Here is a 15,605-nt window from a genome sequence, read left to right as displayed (position 1 = left end):
GCTTAGCAAATTAATCATACAACTCAACACGAAATATGCGTGCCCTCAGATTGAAGCATGAGTGTTATGAATGAAGAAGGTTATGAGGACCTAAATCGCTTACTTCTTTTTAAACACTGACACCACAGTACAGAGAAAGAAGCATACACAAAGATAGTTTTCCTTCACACAAACATTCAATCTGCCCTCTATTTTACAGTAAAACCTGTAAAATCTCCACCTTTACAAAAGGACCATTTTTTCTCTGTTTACTTCTCATCTTTATAGGCCTAGCTGGAGGTTTCTGTTGCAAGTTAGAACAGTGCATTGCTTTTTTCTGTTCTCATGTACATCAAAATTATTGTGAAACTATTTTTCTTGTTTTTTAAAATCTATACAAGTGATGTCCGCCTTTAAACAATAAAAAGTGAATTGACTGTGCTCTTCACAACACTACCTCTAAACCTTTTAATAATGAGGAAAAGCTCAATATTGGAAAGCTACTTTCTTTTTAGCTATTTCAAATTTGGTCGATTAATGTAGATCTGTTGGTATTAAATTCTAGCTTTGTTGGTATGATCCTGTGAAATACGTAACATTCCTTGTCTCTAACACAGAGCCTTGGTCACAACCGCTTCCTTATGGCCTCTGACTGTTTCCCGGCTTTTTGCACTATGCCTGGTTGTTAGCATTGTAACTAATTTTGCCCTTGGATCGTCAAGAACAAAATGAGGAGACATCTATTTGTATGTTAGTAAATAAGGCTGTTTCTTTGATCAGTCCCTCTCTTTTTGGTGTGCCAGCCACCCATTCTCATCCGTCTTTGCCTTCCTCTCCTGAAACACTTAAACCCTGCTATCAGCCACCTGTCATCTCACTATATCCCGCCTATTGTCTCTATACTCACTCTGCATATTACCAGCAAATTCACTCTTCCTTCACCCATGGATTCATCAATCAACTGACCATAATATTGTCTACTATTACTCCTGTGCCATACTGTAACAGAAAAAAGGAACAGAGGTAACACAAGACAGACACATACCACTACTGTGAACAGAATACTGTATGTACACACTATGCTGTCGCTGGAAAACCAGTGCGAGGAATATGTATCTATTAACCGTTTGTTGCTTTGAACACTCATGCACACATACACACACACATACACCCTTGCTTCTCAGAAGCTATAGCACCCTTTGGATCACATCCTGTATCAGTGACATCATGTCTTTTGGCCCAGATAAGTGTTTGTGTGTCACAAGTCCTCTTGGCAGCACACTGAGCGCCCAAACAGAACAGTTTTAAATGATAACATCAGTCTGTTCAAACAAAATCAAAGCAAAAAAGTCCTTCAAACTAGGATCCAGGATTTGTCCTTAAAATTTGACCGTTTAGAGGCTTGGACCCCATCTTCCTCTCTGGTGGAATGAGTCATTTTGAGTCCTCTGTAGGATCCAAATTATGTTTCAAAGGTGCCGTTGAGTCTGTTGTTGCCCAAATTGCACACTGCTTTCTCATTTATCCATGGGCACGGTGAATGAGTCACGTATCCGCGCCACCTCAGCAGCGCACAAGTGTCCATATAGTTTATTGTACCACTCTGGGAAACGACCCCTGAAAAAACACAGAAAAAGATTGTTAGCACCAACTGAAAGACATGAATGACCAAAAAACTAGGACTAAATCTAATCCACAAATTGGCCCTGCTTCTGTCAGTCATTCACTCACCTGCAGTCGTTCCTGGAAATATGTGTGAGTCTGGATTTGTTGGTTCCACAGGGCTCGATGAAGTAGCGAGAGGTGAGGACATTGGTCCGAACGCCTACAACACGTGTGCCTTCATGGTCCACAGATGTACACACCAGTGCACACGCTCCCTTCGGCAGGTCTGTTACCCATGTTCTGGAAGGGAGAGCAATGAGAGGTTTGGATTAAAAAAATACAACATCAAATCAGAGTAGAACATCAAATAAGATGAAGACAAAGAGAGAAGTGAGACAGATAGGGAGGAAGAGGAGGGAAATGGGCTAATGTCTACCTGAGCACCAGGTGGTCTCTAGTGGGATGCGGAGCCATGGTATTCCTGACATACTGGTAGACCTCTGTCCTCTCATCCAGAGTCTCCACCACCCGGCTCTCGAGCAGGTCCTCATCCCAGTAGCCCTGCTCCCGCAGCACTCGTGTGAGAACCTCCTCAGGACTCGCAGGCACCTCGACGGTCACCTTCCACAGCCGCAGTGGAAAGTCATCATGCACCTGGAGAAACGCATGCAAAGACCCAACAACTTAACAAGCGTTCTTTTTTTAATGACAATTATTCTGCTGCATTTTTACAGTCTTTATTTGATAGGTGAAAGCAGAGAGATGACAGGAAATGAGGGGAGAGAGAAATTGGAAAACGACACAAACTGGGGTTGGATGTCTGAAGGTAATAATTAAGTTCACATGGATAATTAAATGGTACTCAAAATCTGTAACAGTGCAAGATGTTAAATACTTGAAATCACTTTATTTTGTATATAAACTTCAAGTGTCTTATGCAACTGTTTGGAAGCTTTCTTTAAAATATCTAATCTTATCAGTCATGTTTACAGAAATTGGATTTGGTATTCCAGCCATCATTTAATGCACAACAGTCAGGCTGTGTTTCAAAACCTCCTAATGCCCGTTAGCCAAGTCAGCTGCTTCGTTCTGCTATCAGATGATAAAGAACACTCTGCGCCTTGTGACTCTCGAACTGGAGAAACGATAACCTCATTCAGGGCCCTTGCACACTAGACACTGGAAATGTAAGCTTGGGATAATGCCGAGGTTGTATATGTTTGTGTGTCTCTGTCAAACTGATGTCATTCTGGGAAAGAGTCCAACACTGTGATGGGAATGAGAAGCTCAGGGCCAGGCCAGGCCAGTTTCACATGGATGTGTTTCTATACAGGAAACACTAACTGCTGGTTTTCCACTCGATATTTAGAGAAGCAGGAGAAAGGGAAAGTCAGAAACAAAGAGGAAAGGAGAAGACAGGAAACACAGATAGCTGTGTGCTTCATGAATGGTGGCTTGTTTATACACTAAAGGCAGATTGACTGATGATCTGTTTCTCTCTCATCAAATAAGCTTTCATGAATTCTTCTATTTTCACCCTCAAACAAACTAAAAAGACGTGTGAAAAAAGACTAAAATGAACTATAGAGAGTTGACGAATATACAAGTGCGCTTACCTTCCTACAGGCAAGTTCAGCTTGCTCAGGTGTGGAGCAGCTGTCGTAACCTTTAAACTTGTCCTTGGCGTCTTTGAGGAGGGCATCTAGGCTGTCCTGCAGGTAGGCCCTGTAACCTCCCTGCCTGGCCTCCTGACCTGCGAGGTCCTCCAAGCGTCGCGGCAGCAACGCCTGCTCCACATAGGAGTTCCTGCAGCGATTCATCTCCTCTGGGATCTGTGTGAAAGGAGGAGAAGGAGGACTATGAGAGCCAAGCCTCACCTTCCCATTGGTTTCTGAAAGGCCGTGTGCCGCTAGGGTGCAATGACGGTTAAATGTGTTTGATTTGACAATTTGATTTGTTTTTTTAACAAAAGCGTAGATGAGATTACATTTTAAGACTTTTCAAGAGTATTTGTATATGTCTTAAAACATGTCTGGAGGGGATCTTTAAGTTATAAATGTCCTATGATAAGATTAATCAGCAACTAAAACTCTACTTAATGTTGTGTTTTTGTCTAAGTACCTACACTCTGATTGCATCATTTCCCCCTTAATTAATAGGAAACTGTATGAAGGATGGAAACCCATCCTATTTTCATCTCCTTGTTTGCCGAGCTCATTTTCATTTGTTTTCTCTCTCTCTGTCTGTTTGTATGCGTCATCTTTCAGGTTTGATTTAATACTAACGATATTGAAGTCTAAGAAAAGGATTTTCATTAGATAAGAAAAGGTTTGTTGAAATGGAATGTAAATTACAGTCAAATTATTTCATAAGTCATCCTGTTATGAACCATCACTGGCAAGTAGAGATCTAATTAAAAGAAAATAATTTGGGAGGTAATCAAGTTTATTTTTTGTGTGATGTGACCATAACAGGAAGCCAGGAGGCAATCTAATTAAATTAATACTAATGACCCACCATATGCAGCCTCTTAGCATTTACTGTAGCATGTCAGAGAAGATTACACTGGGCAGAGCAAACGGTTAAGGCTGAATGGGATTGGAATTGGATTAGTAATAGTGTAGTTTTTTGATTATTTCCTGTTTGTTCATTCAAGTGTTCTCCTTGTGGACACACAGAAACAAACTGAATGGGGTGGATTCATTTGTTTGTGGTCATTGCCACTATTCTGTCATTTAAATCCTTTCACAAATGTTTGAGTTTGGTTTAACTTGACAGAGACATGAAGTTAAGTCCAGTTCTGCAAAACGGGGGGCATTTAGAACAGAAGGATGGCTGGCACATTCACTTTATGTAACATAATAATATAATAACACACTACTACTGACCCGGAAGAGTTTGCTGCACTCCTGGATCATGTGTGCCAGGCCGTGAGTGGCAGCCAGGTTCTCATTCAGGTCTCTCTGGTCCGGCTTTCCCAGTGTCTGTTTCCTGTTCATCACCCTTTGACCAAGGAAGAGAGGAAAAGAGGACGACGAGATTAGTAGCAGCATCCATCATCGCGATAGTGGGCGTAAGAGAGGGCAGAGGAAGCGCCATGGGGTTGAGGTTGGGAAAAAAAAGAACAAGTTTTGGAGGTTACATCTGATGAACCCTCTTCTAGCTAAACGTGGAACAAAGTATGTTTTTTTAATTAGGCACAGATGTTTATGTAACCTTGCTATTTCCTCTGTCTCTCTCCCCTTATCCCCTTTCAAGCTTAACTCTCTCCCCTTCTCTTTTCTACCCTCCATCTACAGTATCCTGCTCTTTTGTTTCTTTTGATCGACCCTTTCCTGTTTTCAGAATGTACAGCATATTACATGTTATGTAAGCTGCTAATACAATAACTGCATCAGTGATTGCCATCAAAATAAAGGTTGTTATATAATTAAAATGAGCTAATTACAGTGGTGTGGAGGCACACACACACACACACACACACACACACACACACACACACACACACACACACACACACACACACACACACACACACAGACACACACCTTGGCGAGGAGCTCTCCTTGCGGCGCAGGGTGTTGAGGTGGAAGAGGGACGGGGCCAGACAAACAGCCAGGTTGGTGGGAGTCATCTGGTTCTCAGACACGCTGGCCGTCACGTCGCTCAGCAGACACAGCAGCGTCCGCAGCGCCTCACGGTTCTCATCGGGCAACAGCAGCACGGCAGCACGCGCTGCCTGCAGACGCAGCTCTTTAGGCATGTCTGGAGAAAAAGAGGGAGGACGTCATGGCTCGTTTTTTAATATTTTAACGACTAATAACCACCATCATGATTCATGATGTCATCTTTTTTTGTGTCCGGTGGGTAACTTGGGAAGGAGTTTGGGTTCGCCTGCCAGGATTGAGCTATAATGGGATCTGTGTAGGCCTGAGTGTGTTATATAAGCCTACATGTGTGTGTACTCTATATGCTTCATACTTCATGCACTGGACTGTTTTCCATGCATAAACGTTCTTAACGCAGCTATGACAATCATAGAACGTGAGGGGATGTCATGTAACAGTGACTCAAAGAAGAATGAACCAATCCCATATATCACCTCATTCCACAGGCATTTCCTGCACTCATCTTGTTTGTTTTCTTTTTACGGTTTCACAATTTCATGCTCCATGGCAGGCTGCTCACAGATGTGTGGCTGTGTATGTGAAGTAAAGGCATGTAATGTCTTGACAAGATCTTGTTTATACTTTGACTAAACGTGTCTGTTTTCTTACACTGATAAATCTGGAGGAAGGTCTCAGACAGCTTGCTAGTGAGCAGGGGTTCTGGTAAATCTCTGAAGTACTGCTTCAGCATGTCTGCAACGTCATATGCCGATTGGCCTTCGTAGTTGATGCCTCCCCCATCTACGCCGCTCGCCTCATTCATCTGACGAAGCGCTTGGATACGAGATTTAACGCCTGATTTCCTGAAAAGTCCCACCTGAAGAAAAAGTGGGGGACAAAGGGAAAAAGAGTTACACCATGCATACATACATAGAAACCTGATAAGTCAGCTTTGACTGTTATTCCCTTATTAGTCTCAGTATGAAACCATGAGTACAGTGTTCGTTCCTATCATTAAGGTGTATCAAAAATGATTGATGTGCCCAAAGCACATACAAAGCTGCAAGCTGTTATCATTGAAAAATAATATTCTTGAGTTATCCCCAAATCCAGAGCTTACAGCCGATACGGTTACATCACAGCAGATCCTGTTGACTGTATTTAAAAGAAGCTCCCATGACAACCAGTAGGCATTTTTGTGCTGAATGTTGTGTAGGACTTTATCAGTGGCCTTTTAAGGCTGCATGAAATGGCAATGTTGGGGTGTAAAAGAGAAAAAGGCCGTCGGCTTGTCCAGCCTGAATATTTTCCATGAGTTTCACCATTTCCAATCAGAGGCGCCTTGTCCTGCTTTGAAAAGAACACCATCACTCTGTTTTCTGTTTTGCCCTTTGTTATTAGCTATTTTCTCCTCATTCCCTCTTTCTTTTATTTATTTATTTGTTTGTTTATTTTGCAGGGACAATGCACACCAATCAACGGTGGAACTGTAAGTGAGCCAGAGTTAGCCAGAGAGGCTAGTGTTCATCTGCTGTCCCCGGCCAGATGTTTGAAGGCAGCCTAAAATTACAAAATTTCAAATTAAAATGGATTTAAAATTCTTTCTTTCCTTTATGAATGTATACATGAATGAATACATGTACACACACACACACACACACACACACACACACACACACACACACGCAAGGATGCATTTTTGACAGATTGCAGATGTCCTGAAAATAAAACATATTATAACTCCAACACCTTCAAGAAAATCAGTTTTTTTTTTATCTTAGCTGTCTAAACTGAAAATAGTACTTAAAGCTAAATGACAGTCCGGCAAGGAACTTTGACATTATATGTACACTGCAATTACAGTATATGCACAAGCTTATATACATCTGTCCATACACAGTATGTGTGTTTATTTATTTACTTAATGTTACCTGGTCAAGGCACTGGTTGCGTAAATAGCGCATGGCCTGCTGAATTCCCTGAGGGAGAGGCTGGCCTGTTCGCTGGACGATGACTTGTAGTGGCACACCGAACACATTCCTGTCTTTGTAGTCCCGAACCTTGATGCGCTTCATAAACTTTGGCACAGCCCTGCAACATATGCACCCAAGTAAAGAAAGCTCATCAATATCTGCTACATATTGAATAATGACACTTCTCAAGGATTACAAGGATTTCTCAATGTCATGACATACATTCATTTTTACTAGGTCTTAGATGGAGAACTGACTTTGTAATTAACATTTAAAAAACCCTACAAGACTGAAAAACATCACTACAGAATAAGCTTGGCTACCAAAATGTGTGTGTGTTTTATGTGTATGCAATGAGGAAACCAAGTGGCTGTAGAAACCTGTCTGCAGGTTTATGAGAGGGGTGGATAAACAAGGTGAGGGGAGAATAGAGAGGGGGAGTAGGATGTACGGACGGGTGTCAAAAGGGGAGGGTCCCACCATTTTAAACATCCCCACAAAGTGTTTGTTACTCTGTGTGTGTGTGTGTGTGTGTGTGTGTGTGTGTGTGTGTGTGGAGCAAGTGAACACTAAGTCTATAACCACAAACCCCAGAGTTGAAACATGCAAATCTGACCGTTTCACAAGAATGCACCCACAGATTTATGGCTGTGTGTCCATCTGCATGGGTGTGAGTGTGTTTAGCAGAGAGACACTAGCGTGACTCAGGACAAGCTCGTCTTTGTAAAAGCAGCCACTCACAAGACTCAGAACCACAGTTTGGGGAAAATGGAAAAGGAGCACATTATGATCCCGGCACGGAATTCTGAATATGTGTGGGCCTCCAGCGGGCAACAAGTGGCCTCTGTCTTCCAGTGAGCCCCAGCCTGTCATAAGACTGTCATACCGCCTTCTATTCCTGTCCAAGGAAGGCCTCGGGTAGAAGAAACACAGAAAGTGGAAAAACACAAGAAAACCATGCGATTTTTCACTTTCCTCATTGGACCTTTTAAAGTAAAGTAAAGTAATTCTGGGTAATTGCTAATGTCTGTGTGGTCCTCAACAACATCATTTCACAATCTCCTGTATCATAGGTTTTGCCTGGAAAAAATGTCCAGTAATGTATATTCTGGTCAACAAATTATATATTATTGTATATAATTGTATATTGCACTTCTTATCATTCAGGGTGTCCATAGGGCATCTATAAAATTACCTATCTAATTGACTTTTCTCCAGTAATTTAGACATACAGATGGAAAAAGAAGGTAAAAGTAAAATCAGTAAAGCAGATACATTAACAGGGAAGATATTAGGTGCCACTTGATAATCAAGAGCAGCATATAAAGTGACCTCAGACCAACGTCTACAAGTGATAGAGAAGGTAGTTGTGGAGGAATATGTGTCAAGGATATAGCTTTCCAGCCTCCATATCTTGTAACACCAAGCGTGCAAACTGCCATGATTGCCCCGTTGAGAAAAAGACAATGTACGCCCCTTCCCAGCAATTACGGGCCTGGGAAAAGAATGTGAAACCCAACCTCTGTGGACAGCCGTCACCACACTATACAACAACCTGCCAATAGAGGGTATTGGGAGATGGGTGGGACGGAGGGCTAGCAGTTGGATGGATGGATGGCTGAATGGATAAATTTGTGGGCATCACTTACAAAGAAAAATTATCCTGACGCAGAAGGCCATCCGCATGAAAAACAAGCTTTAAAATATCAGTGTGTGTGTCGAACAATCACAATATGATATTGCCTTCTGCTCCATATTCCCTATGTCCCTTAAACAAGCATTTCATTTTCCCCCAGTCTACTCACCAGCTGAAGCCATGTTTATTTGTAGGGGTGTGTCTCTCCAGCAGAGCAGTAAGCTGCAGCAGGGAGAGCTTCTGGAGCAAATTCATCTGTAGCACAGACTGGCAGCTAATCTGGAGTTGGGCTGAGGCCAAGCTGGGCCGATGGGAGTTCTGGAAGCTCGGCCAGCGGAGTTTCTGTGGTCTGGAGTACGTACAAGGAAAGAGAAAGAGAGAGCACAAATTGAGATGTGATTAAAAAAAGAGCACTTTAACTTTCGGGGATATGCGTCATGCTTTTGTGTACACATAAACTGAGAAAATGTCACAAAGCCACACACAGTTTTGGTGGTTTTATGTGCCAAGTGATCAGTTCAGGGATTACAGGGATTTATGTACACATCAATCAAAAGACTGTCTTAAAGACTAAAAACTCGTACACCCCCCAAATGTAATTCGGCCTGTGGATTCCTGAAGGGACAGCAACAGTCCCCATGGAGACCAAATAGCATTCCAGAGTATCCAGCAGCATTACGTAAGGAGAGAAGTCTCAGCGTGTCCCCCTGTTTATCCATTGCTGTCACTTTCTATGGAAAAGTCTTTTTTGTTTGAGCCTCAGTGTTAATCTTTCTATTGTTTTGTTGTCCTTGAGCTTTCCATGCATTTAGATAATGTTTGACAGGAGCATTACACAAGACTAAAAGCTTGAGCCTGTTTGTTGGAAGTTGCCTCTGGGAGGATCAGTTCACCCAAACAACACCCAAAAGCAAAAAGTAGAATAGGAATTTATATAAAAGTAGGTTTTCATTGCAACAGAAGAAGTAGTCAAATCGAAAAGAAGAGAGTAAAAATTTGAATGCTGTGTGCACCATAAGCTAATTTGATTCACCTCCTCTATATTGGGATGGAGGCAGAAAGCTCAGAGAGTGATATCTCAAAAGCGGTGTAAGATTTTTAATTGTTTTTACTTGAATGAACTGACCCTTTAATGTTTATACTGTGTCAGAAAGAAGACAGTATTACTGCAGCTTTACTAACCTGCTGGTTCTGGTTAGAGATGCCCCGACACCAGAATCTCTTCTCTCTCTCATCCCTTCCTCTCCCTCTCCCAGAGGGTTTCCTGTGCTGTCTTGGTCACTTCCATTCTCTGTCTCCTCCAGCCGGTTCTGCAGAGGAGAGGACGGGCACGGGGAGGCTGAGTCCAGTGCTGAATCTGAGTCTCCTTCTTCCTCTTCGTCCTCCTCCTCTTCCTCCTCTTCGCCGGCCACAGCCTCTGACCAGGCATTAACAAACCGCTGCAAACCGCTGACGTGTTGCAGCACTTGCTCCAGCTTGCGATCATCCCCCTCTTCCTCCTCTCCCTCCTCCCTCTCAGTGTAGGGGACGTTGTCATAAAAGCTGAGTCGACTGTCGACGGAGCCAGAAGAGCAATGACGCTGGCGTCTACCTTGCCGCCCCCTGAGGGTCACTGAATGCCCGTTATCATTCCCATTGTTATTGTGTGAACTCCCATCCTGCAGGGCTTTGGGGAAGGTTCCAGGCTTGTGACCTTCTGGTAAGAAGAAGAAGATCATGCCGTCCTCTCCCTCCTCTTCTTCTTCCACTTGTCTGCTGTTGTCTCGAACACTGCAGTTGTTCCTGTGGTTCTGCTCATCAACGGTCATCCCTTTACTAGCTTGGCAGGGGATAGGTGGGGCAGATTTGGGTGGGGGTGTCGGCTGTCGATCTGAATCTTGTTGGGGAATGCTGAAAGGATCAAACCCCTCCAAATACATTCCTCCCCTCTTACTAGAGCCTGCCGCTATGCTGTGGCTGCGAGCGCGAGACACTGGGCTCGGTGTGCTCACTGCACTTCCACTGCTAGCTTCTGACTGGCTGCTCCCAGTACTTCCAGTGCTGCCGTTGCTGGTCTGAGTGGAGTAGGACACAGAGCGATTCCGGTTAAGTGTCATAGTCTGAGTGGGATTGCGGTGGTGATTGAGGTTCTGGTTGAGGTTGATACTGGAGATGTCCACACAGTTGAGTCTCCGCAGCTTGTCATCATCCAGACCCTCTTTGATGACAGGGCCACTGATTTCAATCTTCCCTCCACTGGCGCTCCCCTTCTTCTTTCTCTTGGAGGAGGTGCCGCTGCGCAGCCGTAGACTCTCCATCCTCTTGAGGAAGCTCTTAGCTCTTGAGCGTGTGCTTTTGCCGCTGCCACCTCCTCTGTCCAAACTTCCTCCTAGCCCTCCCATCCCTGTTTTCATATCAAAGGTGAACTGTCCGAGTGTCTCCAGGGGCGATGGAGGCATCCCATCAGACAGAGAGTCCTCATTAACGCATCCCGACCCGCCTGTGCCCGAGGACGAACACATGCTAGCTACAGAGCTGGCACGAGTGGCACCGGCGGGTACAGCTTCATTTGTCAGAGCAGCGCCATGGTTCTTCTCTTCTCCTCTTCCTCTACTCCCGCTGCTGTGGATGGAGCCCACTTCAGGCTGCTCACTGAGGTCGGTCAGCACACTCTCTGAACTATTGCCTTCACGCAGGGCGAGCTTGCCTTTCTGGGTTACTTGGTCCTTGGGGAATAGGGATGGGGCAGCATCTGTGGGCAGTGTGGAAAAAACCTCCAGCTCCTCCATACGGGACCAGCGCTTGCTGTCCCTCTGGAAGGTCCAGCGGCCACTGATGGCACAAGGCTCGTCCTCATCGGAGTCCTCGCTCTGTATTAGAGGAGAAGGAGGGATAAGGGATAGGGAGAAAGAAATAGCAAGAAGAGGAGGAAAATAGAGAGGGAGGGAGAGGAGCCGTTAAGAGGACATTATGTACAGCTACGTTTTCCATTTCTTTTTGAACATTCCTCACCTTGGTCCAGGAAACTTTTTGGAGTTATGGAATTTATTTTATAATTGTTGCACTTACACACTGCCTTGTGTGCATTCACGTTCTGATCCCATTTATCTATCTTATTGTGAACTATATGAAATGCACTGATATATGAAATGCACTGTTCAGCCAGTAAACAGGATTTGGTCACGTCCTTTGGACAATATATACACAAGACAAAGAGAAAAAGTGACCATTATTGAGTTATATAGAGTGCACTTGTACCTTTTCTATAAAATGCACACACCTTCCCCAGCTTGGTTAATCTATCTCAGGGCCTGGAGGGAGTTCAGGAAATTCCATCATGACCCCCATAGCTCACAATGCAGCCGGCCAGACTGGGGTCGTTCTCCCCTACAGTCTTTATAGCATCACTGATATGCTGCTACTGTCAATCCTTATTCTTTCTCTATGACAGAGATATCCACTCTCTTTCAAACACACACCATCGTACACACAAACTAAGCTGGGAGTTTCCAAAGGAGACATCTTCACAGTTCCCAATCACAGTGCTCATAAAACCAAACCACATGTCACAATTTAACCTCCTTCTCCTTCCCTTTCTAAAGCCATATCTACAATCTGATCAAAACACAAAAAAGGTTCTGAGAGCAATTGACTTGAAAGGTTTTTAAGCAAAAAAAAACCTTTACAAAGATGCCAGGAAATTAGCAGTTTAGAATAAAAAATTCCAGTTAAAAAAATTATAAAGTACATGTTCCACTAGTTGTCATTATACATTTTTATTAAAGTTAATGATTTATCGAGGACAATAGAGACTTTCATGACATTTTCATTCTTTCTCAAGTTATGTTAGTTGGAATGTGAGATTACTACATAGAGAGCGGTGATTGGCCAATAGTGTGTCTACCATTTATCATCAACATTCTGGAGATATCTTATCCTCAAACCACCAAAGCGTTCATTGCAACAGTTGGTGCTTTGAGCGTCACAAGGAATCTGCAGGAATCTGAAAACTATTTATTATTACAATTCAACTGATAGAAAGAACAAAACCGGAGATGGAGATTTAAGAGAGAAGGGATGTTGAGACACGAGGAGATCAGTGCATTCCTAAGCTGTCTATGGGAGGGGGGACACCTCTACTCTTGTTGACTCCTGAAATGAAAGGTGACACAGAAAGGGTCATCCTAATGAATACCACCACACACAGAACAAGGATGTTACTATGTACCACTTAAGGATATTTGTGAATTCAGGTTGATTTGTATAAAAAAGAGCAGTGTAAAGTGTTAAGTCAGTCTAGACTGAAAGTGAAACCTAAGAATGTGGTGGTTGAGGGAGTTAAATCCATCTTAAATGCTACTTGGAAACATAACATATTACGCTTATTGAAAGACCCTTAAGAGTGTGATCACAGACAAGAGATGTATTCTAGTTTGTTCTGCAAGAGAGCCACAAAAGCAGCATACAAACTCCTTTTATGGTGAGCTAGAAGTATGAGGAAGTATTTGAGAAAGAAGGGGAGCATGCCTTGAGTAGGGGGAGGTTCAGGTGAATTCGACCCCTTCATTTAGACATTAAAGCTATCCTCCTTCCCCCTAGGGTCCTCACAGCCCACTTGATATAGAAATAAACCCAACAGGTGCCTTCTCATTAAACAAGATGAGAGAAAAACACAGCTTCGCCCTGTGGCCAAGATTGAACTGATGGTTGAGGTGAGGGAATGCAGTTGTGGTTGAGGAGACTTGCAAAGGGGCTTTTCAGAAAGGAGTGGAGTTAACGTGTGTGTATGTTCACTTACTCTTTTTCTTTGCGGTGAGATCTCCAGTCTCATTAGAGCACACTTGTTGAGGGTGTTCAGTCTCCTGCAAAAACACACACACACACACACACACACACACACACACATTGGCTACATTTAAAATTTGCTTTAAAATATTTTAGCTGCTGGATTTTTCCTAAAACACAAACCTCTCACCACCAAGATGTATGATGGAAGAAATGATGAAACACGACGAAAAACAAAAGAGGGGAAGAGAAAGACAGAGGGGGATTTTGGGTGCACCCAGGCTGGCTAATGAGCTGCTGAAGGATAATCTCCACATGAGCGGGAAGAGAAAGAGTGCGAGATAGAAAAGTAGGGAGCAAAGAGAATGAAATCTGCTAGAGTGGTGAGGAAAACTTGGGGAGGGGACAGAAAGCTTATCCCCCTAGCCACCTGGAGAAGCGGAGTGAGAGGGTGGTGGTGGTGGTGGGGTCCACCCTCTAGAGAGCTCTTAGAGCAGATCATGTAACAATGGAGAGATGAAGGTATGGGAACTGGGGGATAGTTGGGGTTGTGGGGAGGGGGTGAAAGGCTGCCAAGAGAGGAGACATTGAGAGGATATCTTCCAGATGCATGGAGGGACACCTGCTGTGGTTTATTACTTAGAATCGGAATTTGATGAAGGAGTCAACTCTGCCATTAACCATTAGAGCCATTAGAGCCATTACCTTCCTCCTCATATGCTAATTAATATCGCAGGGGCATCAACTAGGATGCAAACCTAGTTCTCTTCAATGATACTCATTGTCATTTAGCCCTTTCTCACACACACTAACTAAGATGTCTGAAACTTCATACAAACAAAGCTTTGAAAGCATTTAGTCTACGGTTGTGGGTAGCAAATGAAGCAGAGTGCCATCTGTTTGTTACAGCATGAAAAGACTAAATGAAGAGAGCATTGCGTGACCGTAGCATCTAAAGATATGTGCTTGCCAGGACGATACAAAAAGACTAAGGGAAATAAACACTCTCGGAGAAAAAAGATAACAACGTGAGAATGAGATATGGACATAGAAACCTAAATGGAGGGAGGAAAATGTGCAGTGCATGGCTCCAAAGTGCTTATCATGTCATTCTTTCATGTCATCTGCAACTTTCCAAAGCATGCCTCCTTTTGAAGTCATGCCCTCATGGTTTCATTTGGGGGAAAACAAGAGCTTGAAGAAGAGGAAGAATAAGAAGAGTGGCGCATAACATCAAAAGAAAGAGAAAGGATACCTGGAAGGTTCAGTATGACTTGTATCTCACCTGGAGAGAGCCTCAATAGCGTCCCGGTCGAGGAAGTCATGGTCTCTGGTGACTGAAGAGATGTCGATGGGAAACTGGGCATCTAAACAGAGAGGGTCTGATTAGTGTGGGCATCTTCCTGCCGCTGATTGGATCAATGAGTTCACATAAAGCTAAAGATACAACCCCTGGCGTCAAAAAACACCCACCCACTCAAACACCCACTAGGGCCTTCCGTCCCACCTTCTGCCCCCATACAGCCTTGATGAAAAGCAAAAAAGAGGAAGTAGCGTCTTAGCCGACCAAACAAACACAGCTGCAGCTTTCAGACCCGACAGGCAGGGGGGATGTGGAGCACAGAGGGAGAGAACAGGGGATTGATTGAAGAATGACAATAGGTACTCCACTGCTGCTCAGAGGTCCCACTTCCTTTTCTCCTTCTCCCTCTTCCTCCCAAGTCTACCTCATTAACAGGATCACTTACTCACTGAGTCACAGCATTAGTAATGGTTAACAGTTAAGGCGTGCCTTAAATCATAAAGAACATTTAAGCAGTCTGCCACAAGGATGGATGGACGGATTTTGAGATGTTTTCTGGAATGCCTAGACCCAACCCAAAATGGGAATCTTGCATCTAAACCCCCGGGCCGATGATGATAAGAAAATGCTGTTCAAGGGAGGCCAGCACCTTTAGCCTACTGTACTGACTAAGGCCTATCAGTCTGCTTATCTTTAGTGGAGCAATAGTCCTGATAGCACAGACAATAGAGATTGTC

General features: G+C 43.7%; 1 protein-coding gene across 1 annotated transcript; it reads right to left on the bottom strand.

Moving 5' to 3' along the window:
- Window positions 1-767: 767 nt before the first annotated feature.
- dlc1 (DLC1 Rho GTPase activating protein) lies at window positions 768-14,968 on the bottom strand. Its single transcript, XM_068702205.1, has 12 exons — window positions 14,851-14,968; window positions 13,579-13,642; window positions 9,984-11,650; window positions 8,971-9,150; window positions 7,124-7,283; window positions 5,862-6,069; window positions 5,133-5,349; window positions 4,473-4,587; window positions 3,201-3,416; window positions 2,021-2,238; window positions 1,711-1,884; window positions 768-1,596 (listed from the first exon to the last, which is right to left on the bottom strand). The coding sequence occupies exons 2-12, from the start codon at window positions 13,609-13,611 to the stop codon at window positions 1,497-1,499; spliced, it is 3,288 nt and encodes a 1,095-aa protein (XP_068558306.1). The 5' UTR covers window positions 13,612-13,642; window positions 14,851-14,968; the 3' UTR covers window positions 768-1,496.
- Window positions 14,969-15,605: the final 637 nt, after the last annotated feature.

The sequence above is a fragment of the Cebidichthys violaceus genome, unplaced genomic scaffold (genome assembly GCF_023349555.1).
Source record: "Cebidichthys violaceus isolate CVI_PGR_0920_01 unplaced genomic scaffold, fCebVio1.0.p SCAF_82, whole genome shotgun sequence".
NCBI lineage: Eukaryota > Metazoa > Chordata > Actinopteri > Perciformes > Stichaeidae > Cebidichthys > Cebidichthys violaceus.
Note: the sequence above shows the minus strand (reverse complement) of the source record. Positions and strands in the feature narration are given on the sequence as shown.